The 16,434-nt window shown below is 47.4% G+C and overlaps 1 protein-coding gene across 1 annotated transcript in view; it reads left to right on the top strand.

Annotated features, from left to right (window-relative positions):
* The window catches only part of BUD13 (BUD13 homolog), an 88,564-nt gene extending 81,364 nt beyond the window's left edge, over positions 1 to 7,200 (top strand). The window contains exon 11 of the mRNA XM_082273974.1: positions 7,028 to 7,200. Within this exon, the coding sequence (XP_082130100.1) occupies positions 7,028 to 7,121 (94 nt within the window). The 3' untranslated portion in view covers positions 7,122 to 7,200. The remainder of the gene's footprint in view (positions 1 to 7,027) is intronic.
* Positions 7,201 to 16,434: the final 9,234 nt, after the last annotated feature.

Below are 16,434 nucleotides of genomic sequence, written 5' to 3'. Positions count from 1 at the left end.
TTCCTCTGATTCTGAGGGTGAAGGTGATGGGGTTGTTATGGCGGGGGCCTCCTTATCGGGGTCCCGCTCCTCCCTAGATCTAGTGGGGTCCGAGGTGGAGGCTGAAGTTGAGGGGGTTGATAATTCTCCCCCTGGCTCGCCTGAAGAGCTTGCAATCATGGATGAATTGATTGCTTCCATAAAGCAAACACTGCATTTGCAGGATGAAGTGTGTCCCCCCGCTGCCTTGGCGGCCTATGGGACGCAGAGAAAACGCAGGACGCCGCAGGTTTTTCCCTGCAATGATTTTCAGCGCGCTGTTAAGGAACAATGGCGCAATCTGCGCAAACCTTTTGCTGTACCAAGTAGGTTCAAGCTGCGTTATCCTTTCTCGCCTTCCACTGATGAAAGGTGGTGTGTGCCTCCCCCAGTGGATCACGCAATTGCGGTTTTACACAAGGCCACTGCGATTCCTGCAGAGGATTCCCCTGTGTTCCGTGATGCCACGGATAGGAGATTGGAGTCTCTTGCCCGTCATACTTATTCTGTTACGGGTTCTATGCTTAAAGCTCTGTTTGCTTCTCTCATGGCGGCCCAGGCGATCGCAAGTTGGACGCAGATGCTTAGGCGCGTCCTAGTGGCCGACTCGGCCTCGCCGGCGACCCTGGATATGGTGGATCAAATCCACCAGGGTGTCATGTATCTGTGTGATGCGGACCTGGACCTGGTTCCTTTGGCTGCACGTGTGCACAGCGTGGCGGTGTTGTCTCGCCGCCTGGTTTGGTTAAAATGTTGGTCGGTGGACCAATCTTCACGTAAGACCTTAGCCAATCTGCCTTATGATGGGTCTCGCCTTTTTGGGGAGTCCTTGGATGTGTTGATTAAGGGGATCACCGGGGGTAAGAGCACTCTCTTGCCCCATTTCCCCAAGGCTAAGGGGGCTTCTGGGAAGAAGCATGCTAATTTTCGGCCCCCTCAGGGGTCCTTTCGTGCCTTTCGGCCGCACTACAAGGGCAAGCCGTTCAAAGGTCAAGGCTCTCAGAAGAAGCCCTGGTCTGGGAAACAGAAGTCCGGCCAATCCGGATCTGCAGCCCATAACAGTTCGGCCTGAAGGGGCGCCCTCACCCAGTTTTGGGGTGGGGGGACGCTTGCTCGGTTTTCTTCAGCCCTAGTTGGCCCGTGTGCGGGACAGATGGGTTCAGGAGATCGTTCGATCTGGTTACAAGATCGAGTTTCTCTCTCGGCCGGAGAGCAGATTTTTTCCCTCAAATCTTCAACTGTCTCCAGAGCGTTTGCGGGACCTGCACCTGGCGGTGCGGGACCTGAGGGCTCAGGGAGTGGTGGTTCCGGTGCCTCATCGGGACAGACTTCGGGGGTTTTATTCCAATCTGTTCACCGTGCCCAGAAAGGAGGGCAAGGTTCGTCCAATTCTAGACTTGAAGGCTCTGAACCGCTCTGTGCGGGTTCGCAAGTTCCGCATGGAATCCCTGCGGTCGGTGGTGGCTGCCCTGGTTCCGGGGGAATTCATGGCCTCCATCGATTTGAAGGATGCAAATCTTCACATCCCCATTTTCGAGGGTCACCAGAGGTTCCTTCGATTTGCCATTGCGGAGGATCACTACCAGTTCGTGGCGTTGCCTTTTGGTCTCGCCTCGGCTCCGCGGGTCTTCACCAAGGTGCTTGCACCGGTTCTGGCATTATTGAGGGCCCAGGGCATTTCTGTCCTGGGGTATCTGGACGACATTCTGGTTCGGTCTGCGACCAGCCAGGGTCTGGAGAAGGACCTGTCTGTCACGATGCAAACTCTGCAGGAGTTTGGTTGGACGATAAATTTTCCAAAGTCGACAATGAGTCCGTCGGTTCGTCTTCCCTACCTGGGAATGATTCTGGACTCGGTGCAGGCGAAGGTCTTCCTGCCGGAAGACAAACTCAGAACTCTTCAGGAGGAAGTCAGGTCCCTCAGGGACGTTCCGCACTCGTCTCTGCGGACGTGCATGAGATGTCTGGGATTGATGGTCTCGGCCTTCGAGGCGATTCCCTTCGCCCAGTTTCACACGCGGGGTCTCCAAGCGGAGATCCTGTCCAGGTGGGACGGGCGACCTCAATCTCTGGATCTTCAAATCTCGTTGAGTCATCGCACCAGAAGAAACCTTCTGTGGTGGCTCCAGTCCCCGTTGGTGTCCGGGGGCAAGTCGTTTCGTCCTGTCTCGTGGACGGTGATCACCGCGGATGCCAGCCTGTCGGGCTGGGGTGGTGTTCTGGGCGTTCTGTCCGCCCAGGGAACTTGGTCGGAGGGGGAGTCTTCCCTTCCAATCAACATTCTGGAATTGCGTGCGATAAGTCTCTGTCTTCATCGCTGGACGGACCGGCTGCAGGGCTGCCCGGTTCGGGTGCAGACGGACAATGCCACGGCGGTGGCCTACATCAACCACCAAGGGGGCACCAGGAGTGCCCGAGCGGCTCGAGAAGTGGCCGACATTCTGTCTTGGGCCGAGACTCATGTCCCGGCGATAACGGCGGTTCACATTCCGGGGGTGGAGAACTGGCAGGCGGACTATCTGAGTCGCCAGACCCTGGATCAGGGGGAATGGTCTCTCCACCCGGCTGTCTTCCAGATGTTGTGCGCGAAGTGGGGTCTTCCAGATGTGGACCTGTTCGCGTCTCGTCTCAACAACAAGGTGAAAAGGTTCGTGGCAAGGACGCGCGACCCTCGGGCAGACGCGTCGGACGCGTTAGTGGCCCCGTGGCATCAGTACAGGCTGATGTACGCGTTTCCACCGATTCAGTTGCTGTCCAGGTTCCTTCGCAGGTTACACTCGGAACGCAGCACGGTGATTCTTGTGGCACCGGACTGGCCTCGCCGGTCCTGGTACGCAGACCTCGTGAATCTGGCGGTCGACGCCCCGTGGCGTCTGCCTCTTCGAGACGATCTACTGTCTCAAGGACCGATATACCATCCTGCTTTACAGTCGCTGGCTTTGACGGCCTGGCTGTTGAGACCGAGGTCCTGAAGGAGAAGGGTCTCTCTCCAGAGGTCGTTCATACTTTGATCAACGCGAGGAAGTCTTCCTCGGGGAAGGTTTATTACCGTACTTGGAAGGCCTATTTTGCCTGGTGTGAGTCCAGGGGGTTTTCACCCCGCACGTACTCGGTTTCCCGTGTGCTGTCTTTCCTTCAAACGGGTGTTGATCAGCGTTTGGCGCTGGCTACGATAAAGGGTCAGGTGTCTGCACTGGCCGTTCTGTTTCAACGTCCCGTGGCTTCCAACTCCTTGGTTGGCACTTTTGTTCAGGGTGTGCGGCATCTGGTTCCTCCTAGGAGGGATCCTTTGCCCCCTTGGGACTTGAATCTCGTTCTGTCTGTGTTGCAACGTGCTCCTTTTGAACAGATCAGGGAGATCTCGTTGTCTATGTTGTCCAAAAAGGTCGCCTTTTTGGTGGCGATCACTTCGGCTCGCAGAGTGTCGGAGCTGGCAGCTTTGTCCTGCAAGTCTCCGTACCTGGTTGTTCATTTGGATAAGGTGGTCTTGCGACCTAATCCTTGTTTTCTTCCGAAACGAGTTTCGGAATTCCATCTTAATGAGGATATTGTCTTACCTTCGCTGTGCGCGAAGCCTAAACATCCAAAGGAGGTGAGATTGCATTCTCTGGATGTTGTTCGGGCGATAAGGGTTTACCTTAAATCGACTGAGTCTTTTCGAAAGACGGACTCCTTGTTTGTTCTTCTAGAGGGTCCTCGGAAGGGCATGGCGGCTTCGGCCTCTACCATCGCCAAATGGATCAGGCAGACCATTGAACAGGCCTATGCTTTGCAGGGGAAGGTTCCCCCTGTGCCTGTGAAGGCGCACTCTACTAGATCTTTGAGTACGTCTTGGGCCTGTCGTCATGGGGCTTCTGTAGCCCAGGTGTGTAAGGCGGCGACCTGGTCGACCGTACACACGTTAACAAGATTCTACAAAGTAGATGTTCAGGCATCGGCGGATGCTTCCTTTGGCCGCAAGGTTCTTAGTGCGGCAATTCCCTAGGGTCCCTTGTTGGGGACCTCTGGCTGTTGGGATAAGTTTTGTATCCCCTGGTTTTTTGTCTTTTCCTGGGTTGTTGCTCCTGTTGAGCACTTGTTTTTTCCTGTTGCCCAGCTGGTTTCCTTCCTTTGGTAAGGTTCCTTTCTTTGATGCGGAGACTGCGTTGCCTTTTCGACGCGGATGCGTTTCCCACCCCTCATGTTTGCACTGCTTTGGGACGTCCCCATATGTGACGAATATGAAGAGGCGGCGACTGTCGGAGGACGTAAGAGAAAACGGAATTTTTGTAAAATCTTACCTGTAAAATTCCTTTCTCTGAGTCCTCCGACAGTCGCCGCCCCCGCTCCTCTTTTGGGGTTTGGTTGTATACTCTACTGCTATTCCACTAAAACTGAGATATGGTTGCAGGAAGTAGGAGGGTATTGACTGAGGGGACCACCCCTTGAGGGTGGGATATGTTAAAAGCTTTAATGTTAACATATTCTGTTGCCTAGCTACTCCTTCGGAGCAAAGTCTAATACCCCATATGTGACGAATATGAAGAGGCGGCGACTGTCGGAGGACTCAGAGAAAGGAATTTTACAGGTAAGATTTTACAAAAATTCCGTTTTTTGTACTTACCGACCGTAAAATCCATTTCTCTGAGTTCATCGACGGACACACCACCCACCCCTCTATGGAGTTTTGATACTTCTAATACTGTTTGCTATTAAACGAATTACCTAAAGCAGAGATGGGGGTTTTATACCAGCTGAGGGTGGACCATGGGCGTAGCCAGGTGTTTTTTTGTTCTGCCTAGTCCTACTCCTGGAGGAGGCAATATAACCCACTAGTTATGATTTTTGGAGCTCTGTGTTCGTCGATGAACTCAGAGAAATGGATTTTACGGTAAGTACAAAAATCCCATTCTCTTTTGTTTATTGACGGATACAGCTCCTGATATTCATAACCATTGAGCTATACTGCCCCCTACAGGAGTAGGACACTAGACTAAATTCTGGCCACACCCATGGGCAGTCCTGGGGGGTATACTCCCTTTCTCTGCTGTAGCCACTCAGTTTTTTTTGTGCCTAGTCAGGAGTAAGGACCTATTTCCTTGCTGGGATCTTTTGGTCTTGGCAAAATTTTTTAGATGGATAATTTTTTTTCCTCCAGGATTTTTTTCCGGTGTGACTCAACAATCAAGTGCTGGACTGGGCGACGGGATGGATAATCTAGATCCAGTGGTCAACCCAGTCTGGCTAGTGAGCGTGCGCAGACTTCAGCTCCGCGCTGGGTCGGCCGCAACATAGCCCCACAGGACAGGGCTGGCCTGGGAGCTAAATGCCTCACGAGGTCGCATTCGACCGGGTCTCTGCCTGAGTTGCAGCATTCCTCCTGGCCGAAAAGGCTGTCACAAAAGGTGGCCTTTTTGGTGGCTATCACCTCTGCAGGCAGGGTGTCGGAACTGGTGGCTTTATCCTGTCGATCACCTTATCTGGTGATTCACAAGGATAAGGTGGTGCTTCGCCCCTGTCTGTAAGGTGGTCTCTGACTTTCATTTGAATAAAGATATTGTGTTGCCTTCCTGGAGTCCCAGGCCCAAACATCGGAAGGAATTTGCCTTGCATGCCTTGGATGTTGTCTGAGCAATTAGGGTGTACCAGCTATGGAGTTTTTCAGGAAGTCAGACTTTGTGCGCCCGGATTGACCTTGCAAAGGGTTGCCCACTTCCTCTGCGATCATTTCCAGATGGATCAGAGAGACAGTGGTTCAGGCCTATTCCATCAGCGGTCAGGTTCCTCCTTTCTCTGTTAAGGCAAACTCTACTAGGGCGCTTAGTGCCTCCTGGACCTTCCGTCATCTGGCGTCAGTGAAGCAGGTTTGCAAGGCGGCCAGCTGGTCGTCGGTGCACACTTATACAAGGTTTTATAAAGTGGATGTGTTGCCATCTGTGGATGCTTCCTTTGGCCGCAAGGTTTTGCAGGCTCCTGTTTAAGAGGACCTGATCCTCTTTGAGGGTGTATTGTTTTCTTTAGGTGGGCTCCAGTTGTTTTGGTTGAGCCCCTGTTGCCTGGTTGGCTACTGTTTAGCCTTGAGAATTATTTGCTGTTTCCCACCCCTCATGTTTAACACTGCTTTGGGACATCTCAATGGTCAAAAATAACAGGAGCTGTGTCTGTCAATGAACGAAAGAGAAAATGGGATTTTTGGCTTACAGTAAAATCTATTGCTCTGATGTTCATTGACGGATACAGCACCACCCCTCTGTGTAGTTATAATTTTCCTGACACTGCTTGTAACAAAACTGAGTGACTATTGCAGGGATATGGAGTATACCCCTTGGGACTGCCCATGGGTGTAGCCAGAAGTTTTTTTCTGCCTAGTGTCCTACTCCTATAGGGGGCAGTATAACCCAATGGTCAAGAATGACAGGAGCTGTTTCCGTCGATGAACGCTAGAGAAATGGATTTTATAGTAAGTCTAAAATCCCATTTTTCTCTTCTGGTTTCTTAAGCTGTACATAGATCATGCCCAATTCCCTCATCAACACAGTCAGTGGGAGGGGGCAGTGATTATTGCAAGTAACTATAGCCACTGTTAATAATCGCATGAAAAATTGGACATGCTGGTTGTACCCAAGTTGATCAGTCATTTAACTTGGGTACAATTAGCCTGCCCATACATGGCTTGAATCTTGGCCGGTCCCTGCTGAACCAGCCAAGATTAAGACTGTCTATGGCTGACTTTAAGCCAGCCATAGATGGAATGATATACTTTCCTACAACCCATGGTTTGCAGGATTCCCCCATCCTCCTGGTTTGCTTGATTCCCTCCATCAACACAATTAGTGTTAATGAGGGAATCCCTCCCGCGGAGCCACGCTGTGCTATTTATTGTTTAAATAGTGCTTAGATGCATTGTCATATCTCTTCAAATTTTTCCATTTTAAATGTAAATTCTCCTCTGGAGAAGTTTTTTTTTTACAAGACATAAATTATAAATATTAAGCAGATTCCCCCTTCACACATTTTATTTATCCTGTAGGTCTAATGGATTTGAAAACAAGTATTTTGCTAGAATTTCAGAAAAGAAGGCTGTCCAAGAAACTGCATACAAGTGGAGTGTGGAAGATATGTGAATTCTGATACCTGTGTCAGGAACTTTGACAGGACCATCCAGAATAGATGGGAACATGTGCTGCAAGCAAGCTGTCAATTAACATTGTCTATGCTGTTTTCTATCCGGTGAATCCCATAGTGCAATTGCCCTGTGCATATTAAAGTAGAACTAAAGGCAAACCTACTTTTTTATTTTTTAGATAGAGTAAGGGAGAGGGTAATAACCACTGCCATGTTTTCCATTGGAGAGATTTCCCTTCACTTCCTGTCCCACAGCCAAAACAGGAAGTGAGTAGAAATCCCTCCAAAGTGAGGTATTCCCCGATTTGTCACCAGAACTAGTGTCCCCAATTGGAAGATTTTCCTTCTATTCCTGTCTTGGGGACAACCCAAAATTTGGCATTTTCTTTTGGTGATGATGGTAAACATGACAATTGGCATTGCAATTGGAGAATGTCCCCAAAGAGGGCACAGACAGCAATAAAAACATGCAAGGTGTTCCAACCCCTCTACTGTTTCCTAAGCAAAAAAAAAAAAAAAAGTAATTAGTTATACTTCAACTGTATTTTAACACTAGGCTCTTCAAATAAAAAAAATAAAAAATATATATATATATATATATATATACATACAGTACAGCCCTCACATTTTTTATAAATATTTTATTATATCTTTTTATGTGACCACACTGAAGAAATGACACTTTGCTACAGCGTAAAGTAGTGAGTGTACAGCTTGTATAACAGTGTCAATTTGCTGCCCCCTCAAAATAACCCAACACACAGCCATTAATGTGTAAACCGCTGGCAACAAAAGTGAGTACACCCCTAAGTGACGATGTCCAAATTGGGCCCAACGTGTCAAAATTGTGTGTGGCCACCATTGTTTTCCAGCACTGCCTTAACCCTCTTGGGCATGGAGTTCACCAGAGGTTCACAGGTTGCCACTAGAGTCCTCTTCAACTCCTCCATGACAACATCACGGAGCTGGTGGATGTTAGAGACCTTGCGCTCCTCCACCTTCTGTTTTAGGATGCCCCACAGTTACTCAATAGGGTTTAGGTCTGGAAACATGCTTGGCCAGTTCATCACCTTTACCCTCAGCTTCTTTAGCAAGGTAGTGGTCATCTTGGGGGTGTGTTTGAGGTCGTTATCATGTCGGAATACTGCCCTGCAGCCCAGTCTCCAAAGTACATGTTGACATTCATGGTTCCCTCAATGAACTGTAGTGTCCCAGTGTCGGCAGCACTCATGCAGTCCGAGACCATAACACTCCCACCACCATGCATGACTATAGGCAAAACACACTTATTTTTGTACTCCTCACCTGGTTGCCGCGACACACACTTTACACCATCTGAACCAAATACGTTTATCTTGGTCTCATCAGACCACAGGACATGGTTCCAGTAATCCATGTCCTTAGTCAGCTTGTCTTCAGCAAACTGTTTACAGGCTTTCTTGTGCATAATCTATAGAAGAGAATTCCTTCTGGGACGACACCCATGCAGACCAATTTGATGCAGTGTGCGGCGTATGGTCTGAGCCCTGATAGGCTGACCCCCCCCCCCCCCACCCCTTCAACCTCTGTAGCAATGATGGCAGCACTCGTACGTCTATTTCCCAAAGACAAGCTCAGGATATGATGCTGAGCATGTTCTCTCAACTGCTTTGGTCGATCATGGCGAGGCCTGTTCTGAGTGGAACCTGTGCTGTTAAACTGCTGTATGGTCTTGGCCACCATGCTGCAGCTCCGTTTCAGGGTCTTGGAAATCTTCTTATAGCCTACATCTTTATGTAGAGCAACAATTATTTTTTTCAGATCCCCAGAGAGTTCTTTGCCATGAGATGCCATGTTGAACTTCCAGTGACCAGTATGAGAGAGTGAGAGCGATAACACCAAATTTAACACGCCTGCTCCCCATTCACACCTGGGACCTTGTAACACTAACAAGTCACATGACACCGGGGAGGGAAAATGGCTAATTGGGGCCAATTTGGACAATGTCACTTGGGGGTGTACTCACTTTTGTTGCCAGTGGTTGAAATATTAATGGCTGTGTTGAGTTATTTTGAGGGGACAGCAAATTTACACTGTTATACAAGCTGTACACTCAGTACTTTACATTTTAGCAAAGTGTCATTTCTTCAGTGTTGTCAGATAAAAAGATATAATAAAATACTTACAGAAATGTGAGGGGTGTACTCACTTTTGTGAGATATATATATATATATATATATATATATATATATATATATATATATATATATATATATATACAAAGAAAAATTAAAGGAACATTTTTAAATCGGAGTATAGCATCAAGTCAAATAAACTCCTGGGATATTGAACTGGTCATTTAAGTAGCAGAGGGGGTTGTTAATCCGTTTCAGCTGCTTTGGTGTTAATGAAATTAACAGGTGCGCTAGATGGGCAACAATGAGACTGCTTCCAAAACAGGAATGGCTTTTACAGGTGGAGGACACTGACATTTTTTTCCCCTTCTCCTCTTTTCTGACCATTTTTCACTGTTTTGCGTTTGGCTAGGGTCAGTGTCACTACTGGCAGAATGAAGCTATAATTGGACCATATAGAGGTTGCACAGGCAGTCCAGCTCCTCCAGGATGGCACATCAATACGTTCCATTGCCAGAAGGGTTGCTGTGTCTCCCAGCACAGTCTCACGAGCATGGAGGAGATTCCAGGAGACAGGCAGGTACTCTGGGAGAGCTGGACAGGGCTGTAAAAGTTCCTTACCAATCAGCAGAATTGGTATCTGCTCCAGCAAGTCAGTGGTGTGAATGTCTGACCAAACAATCAGAAACAGACTTCATGAGGGTGGCCTAAGGGCCCGACGTCCTCTAGTGGGCCCTGTGCTCACTGCCTTGCACAGTGGAGCTCGATTAGTATTGGGATTAAATCCTTGGACCAATCGTCCGACCCCACACTGGTGCAGTGGGTCCTGGGTTCCTCCTGGTGCAGGACAATGTCCGGCCTTATGTGGCGAGAGTATGCAGCCAGTTCCTGGAGGATGAAGGAATTTATACCACTGAATGGCCCCCGCAGTCGCCTGTCTGAAATCCAATAGAACACCTCTGGGACATTGTTTCGGTCCATCCGACATCGTCAGGTTGCACCTCAGTCTGTTCAGGAGCTCAGTGATGCCCTGGTCCAGATCTGGGCGTAATTACCCCAATGTTGTCAGACATGCATAGAAGCACGTACAATTTTGAGTTGCAATGAAATTTCAGCAAAATGAACTAACCTGAATAATTTTTTCACTTTGATTTTCGGGGTGTCTTTGAATTCAGCCCTCTGTAGGTTAATAATTTTTATTTCCATCAAATGATGTGGCATCCTTTCTTTCCGAACACATTACCCCGTCCATTTCAGTATCCAGCATGATATTTTTCCCCATTGAAATCTGTTGATGTTTTCAAAGTGTTCTTTTAATTTTTTTTTTTTGAGAAGTGTGTATGTATGTGTGTATATATGTGTGTGTGTATGTGTATATATATATATATATATATATATATACCATTTATGCTTGGATGTACTGTATAGGTGTTTAAGTTACCTTTGGTGACCTTTTTAAAATGCTTCTTGCCGGTCTGTCATTCTGATTCTTTGACTTCAGTACTTTGAACCACTGACCAAGAACAAGCAGGTATGCAATTATTCTGGGTCTGTGACTTGGAAGTAATACAGCCAGATAGCAAACAACTTCAGAAGAACGGCGGTGGCAGCCTTGTATTACTTTGATGACCGATATGCTTTCAGGTAAACAGTATTCCTTTAAAAGCCACAGATTTCACGACAGTCTGTCTCACTCATTGACTAATGCAGGAATATAATTTTATCTATCTACCCCATGGGTACATGTTGCTACATGGGTTCCTCTATACCTAAGGAGGATTTCAAGAGATTTATTGTTTAAGGGTAAAGAAACAGTTTTTATATAATTCAGCACCCTTTAAAAAAAAAAAAAAAAAATAGAACTTTGTGTTGTATTTTATTGGATTCTTGTCTGTAATATATTAAATGTATCCTTTGTATTTTAAATGGTTTTGTGTTTTCTTTAAAACAGACATGGGTGTTGAACATCTTTTTCTTATGCATTACCCCAACTCTTCAACTATTCTTTTAGCTGGAACATTGCAACAAAAGTGACATCACATTCCTTGCGAACTCCAGCCAAGACCAGGAAAAGTGGAGACACAGCAACAGGAAGTTATGAGGATTTTTCCAAAAGGATTTAGTGGTAGAGTAGGTTAGAACCCACTGTGTTAGGATTATGCTCTGAATTTTTTTGCACAATAGTTATTACAAATTTCAAATGTTTATAATATAGACGTGTGATTTTTTTTTTTTGAAGTCCAAGCTGGTCTTAGCACAAAACATAAGACTTAGCAAATAGGAGCTATGTGTGGTTACGCCTCTAGCATAATATTCCTTGACTCTCAGTAATTGTACAGCTGAGAGGGCATGGGCACTGTCCTGGTTGTCTAGTTTAAGGTAGTAGCTAATTTGGACTAATGTAGCTCTCTCATCCTCGGCAACTGAGGCATCTGCCACTAAAACTAAAGGTTTTTTCCCTAAATATCGATCCTCCCCATAAAAGGAAATCTCCTTTCATACCTAGCATACCTTGAAAACATGGGGAGAAAATACATTAATGGTTTAAATGTCAGAATGAGCCTGACTTTCTAAACCGATGTGAGGGGCCTTCAGCTTTTATTGAAATAGATCTCTTTGTGGGTGCAGGCATTGCAAATATTTATTTTTTAAACTTGATTGTTTATTATTAACCACTTGCCGACCGCTTACCGCATATATACTGCGGCAGTGTGGCTCTCCCAGGCAAACCGATCGTCAGCGGGGAAGCGGCTCCAATTGCCGCCTGACACCCGCGATCGTTCCCCCGCTGAGACAGGAGGACGGTCGGCTTTTGTAAACACAGCCGATCATCCTTCTCCCTGGGATGATCATAGAGCCCATGTGATCCTTCTATATAGGATCACATGTGTCTATGGTAATTTCAGAAGCCACGCCCTCCCACACAGTTAGAATCCCTCCCCTAGGCTCACATATAACCCCTTAAACACCCACAGGGTTAACCCCTTCCCTGCCAATGGCATTATTACAGCAACAGTGCATATTTTTAGCATGGATTACTGTAGTAATGTCACTGGTACCCCCAAAAGTGTCAAAAATGTCAGGGGTCCGATCTGTCCGCCGCAATGTCGCAGTCCTGTTAAAAAAAAAAAAACAATAAAAATGACATAAATCTTTCCCGTAGTTGGTAGACGCGATAACTTTTGCACAAACTAATCAAAATACTCTTGTGATTTTTTTTTTTTTTTTTTTTACCAAAAATATGTAGCAGAAAACTACATATGTTAAATTTATATTTTTAAAAATTTTTTTTGGGGAATGTCCTATAGCAGAATGTGGAAAAATATTGTTTTTTTTTTTTGTTGTTTTTTTTTTCAAAATTGTCGCTCTTTTTTTGTTTATAGGACAAAAAATAAAAATCGCAGAGGTGATCAAATACCACCAAAAGAAAGCTCTATTTGTGGGAAAAAGGACAACGTAAATTGTGTTTGGGTACAGCGTTGCGCGACCGCGTAATTGTCCATTAAAGTAACGCAGTGCCGAATCGCAAAATAGGGCCTGGTCATTAAGGGGACAAATCCTTCTGGTCTTTAAGTGGTTAAGATGAACATTTTTCTCTTTCGTTCATTGACGGACACAGCGCTCCATATTCAGAACTATAGGGTTATATTGCCCCCTACAGGAATAGGCAGAAAAAACAACCTGGCTACGCCTATGGGCAGTCCTAACTGGTATACATCCACCTCTCTGCTATAGGCCTTCAGTTTTTTTTCTGCCTAGTCAGGAGTAAGGACCTAGCTCTTTGCTGGGATCTTTGGTTCTAGCATGTTTTTCTATTTTTGGCATCCTTTCAGATTTTTCTTCCGTTTTTTTTCCGATGGAGATCTACAATCAACTGCCGGGCTGGGCGATGGGCTGAATATTTAGATCCAGTGGTCCCCCCCAGCCCAGCCATCGAGCATGCACAGACTGGAGCTCCGTGCTGGGTCGGCCGCGACAAAGCCCCACTAGATGGGTTCTGGCCAGTGAGTTAAAAGCCTCACAAGGTCGCACACAACTGGGTCTTGGCCCGAGTCAGAGGGTTCCTCTGTACGACAGCCCCCCATTTCGATGGTGAAGGGTTCTGTCTTAAGTGGTACCCGCCTTTTATGTGGATCGGTCAGTACAATTCCCCTTACTCCTCCTGGATGCGGTGTGGGGTGGACGCAGGTACCCCGGGGATGGTCGGTTCACCTTCTCCCTCCAAGGCCCCCGGTCTGTTTGTGGGTGAAATGGGTAGTGAGGGCTTTCCCGCTATAACTTTAATTTTGGAGATCACCTAACAGCTGCGTGTGTGTTTTCCCCTCGGGTAGCCTAGTAGACTGGGGGTGGGGTGGTTCGCCTTTTGATGTAAGGGGCACTGTACTGATGTGGGGGTCGGCAGGGCAGACTTTCCTAGGGCACTGCCCGACTTGTGGGACTTGATGCCTGGGTCCCTCTCCCGCTGAGGCGTGCTGGGCCTGGGCTCCAGGAACGGGCGCTGTTGCACCTGGGAGCCTCATGGTGCGGCGTTTGGCGGCCATTTTCCCTTGGTCAGAAGCCATGCTTTTGGGGCCTGTCTTTATTTTTTTTCCCCCGCGGCCATTTTTTTGTGGTCTGGCACCCATGTTTGTTTGGTATGGCATTCACAACAGCGGCAGCCATGCTGTCCCACAGGTGGTCCTCCCCCCTGGACTAGCATGTGAGTGCTAGTGTTGGGCCGAACACCCCCTTGTTCAGTTCGCACCAAAACATCTCGAACAGGGGAAAAGTTCTAGCAAACATGCAAACTCTATTAAAGTCTATGGGACTCAAACATGAAAAATCCTAATTTTAAAAGCTTATATGCAAGTTCTTGCCATAAAGTGTATGGGGACCCGGGTACTGCCCTGGGGTACATGCATCAATGCAAAAAAAATGTTTTTAAAACATTAACCTTTAAATATTATGCATGGGGGGTCCGCTTAATGTGCTTGTAAAATGGCGCATCTGTACGATGTATGTAGCCTGTTGAAGCAATACTGACATCTCTAAAGGAAAAAATGTCATTTAAACTTGCTCGCGGCTGTAATGTATTGTTGGCTCCTAATACAGATGCCATGCCAAGCTGTCCAATATTTCCTATAGATGCCAATGTCAAAGACCGGGAGCAGTGCCCTGTCAAGCTGACCAATATTTCCCATAGAAGCCAATCCGCACTGAAAGCTGAAAATTGGTCTAGGCAGGAAAGGGGTGAAAGTGCCCTGTATTTAAGGGGTTTAGGGGAACCCTATGACAGAATTTAAAAAGAAAAACGGCATGAGGTGCCCCCAAAAATCTATACCTGCCCCCAAAAATCTATACCTGGCTCTTTGGCTCTAGTATAGATTTTAAGGGGGACTCCATGCCAAAATTTAAAAAAAAAACAAAACTGTGTGGGGTCCCCCCTCAAAATCCATTCCAGACCCTTATGCGAGCATGCACGAACGAGCGAGCGAGCGCCCCCCCACGAACCAAAGCAGGCTGCTTGCCCTCAACATGGGGAGGGTGCTTTGGGGGATCATTTCCCTGTAACGGTGCACTCTACTCGGGTGCTTAGTGCTACTTGGGCTTTCTGTTATCAGGCGTCAGTGGCTCAAGTTTGCAAGCCACCTGGTCGTCGGTGCACGCTTTTACAAAAAAGTGGATGTTTTGGCATCTGCGAATGCTTCTTTTGGCCGCAAAGTTTTGCAGGCTGCTGTTTAGAGGGTCTGTTGCCTCTTTGGAATTGTATTGTGCAGTTTGGGCACCAGTTGTTTTTTTGTTGGACTCCTGTTACCTGGTTGGCTTCTTGCATTTAGCCTTTTTTGCCCCACCCCTTATGTTTTTGGCACTGCTCTGGGAGGTCCCTATGGTTCTGATTATAGAGCGCTGTATCCGTCAATGAACGAAAGGCAAAAAAGGGTTTTTGTATTTACCGTAAAATTAATTTCTCTGAGTTCTTTGACAGACACAGCACCCTCCCCTCTATGGAGTTTTGATACTTCTGACACTGCTTGTTACTAAACTGAATGCCTATAGCAGAGAGGGGGATGTATACCTGCTAGGACTGCACATAGGCGTACCCAAGTTGTTTTTCTGTCTAGTGTCCTACTCCTGTAGGGGGGTGATGTAACCTTTATAGTTCTGAATATGGAGCGCTGTGTCCATCAATGAACTCAGGGAAATGAATTTTAAGTACAAAAATCCTATTTTCTGTTACGTCCTCTGACATTAGCCGCTCAATGGTATTAGCCTTCACTATTGGTTAATGGTGCCCTCTGCAGGAGCAAGGCTAGGCAGATAATTGATTATTGGGTTAATACAAAAAACTTTTATACCTCGGCACGCCACTAGGGGGCCATCCCTCATCCATAATCCTGATATTGCCTCAGTTTTATGCTGCTTAGCTTAGGAGCTGGTTAGGTCTTTCTGGCCGGGACCTTGTGTCTCGGTTTTCTTTGTTTTTTTCTGAAATCATGTGTTTTTTCTTTGCAGGATGCTCCCCTTAGTGACGAAAAAAGAAACTCTCTATCTTGACGATGAGCCATCTCCGTCAAGTAAGCGGTCCGCTTTTGTGTTCGGAAAGGGCCCAGAAGTCAGGTCAAGCTTTTCCCTGCCCTGAGGAATTTCACGGGAGTGTGAATGCCCAGTGGCGGTGCATTAAGCACATGTTGGTGGTGCCTAAGCATTTTTTCACTCCGCTATCCGATTTGGGAGGCGGGGGACAAACGTTGAACGGTGTCCCCAAAAAAGTGGATCACACTGTGTCTAGGCTGTATAAGTCCACTTTGGTGCCAGTAGAGGATTCCCCGGTATTCAGGGATCCGGCAGTTAGGCGTGTGGCAGTTTGCCTCGGTGATGGCCTCTCAGGTTCTCCCGGCATGATCCAAGGTGCTTCGCAGCACTCTGGTGGCAGAGTCGACCTCACCGCCTGCCCTTGCCATGGTGGATTGGATCACCCAGACCGGGATGTTCTTGTGCGGTGCAGCCTTGGACGAGGCCCCGTTGGTCGCCCGGTTTCCCGCGGTAGGGGTCGCGATCCGCCGCATTACCTGGTTGAAGAGCTGGTCGGCTCACCACGTGTCCAAAAAGACGGTATCTGAGGTCCCCTATGTGGGGGGGTCGTCTTTTTGGGGATACCCTGGATGAGTTGTGTAAGGGGCTCACTGGAGGTAAGAGTACTCTGTTGCCCCAGGTCACT

The sequence above is a fragment of the Pelophylax lessonae genome (assembly GCF_965119305.1).
Source record: "Pelophylax lessonae genome assembly, chromosome: 12".
Taxonomy (NCBI): domain Eukaryota; kingdom Metazoa; phylum Chordata; class Amphibia; order Anura; family Ranidae; genus Pelophylax; species Pelophylax lessonae.
This window is presented reverse-complemented; position numbering and strand designations above follow the sequence as displayed.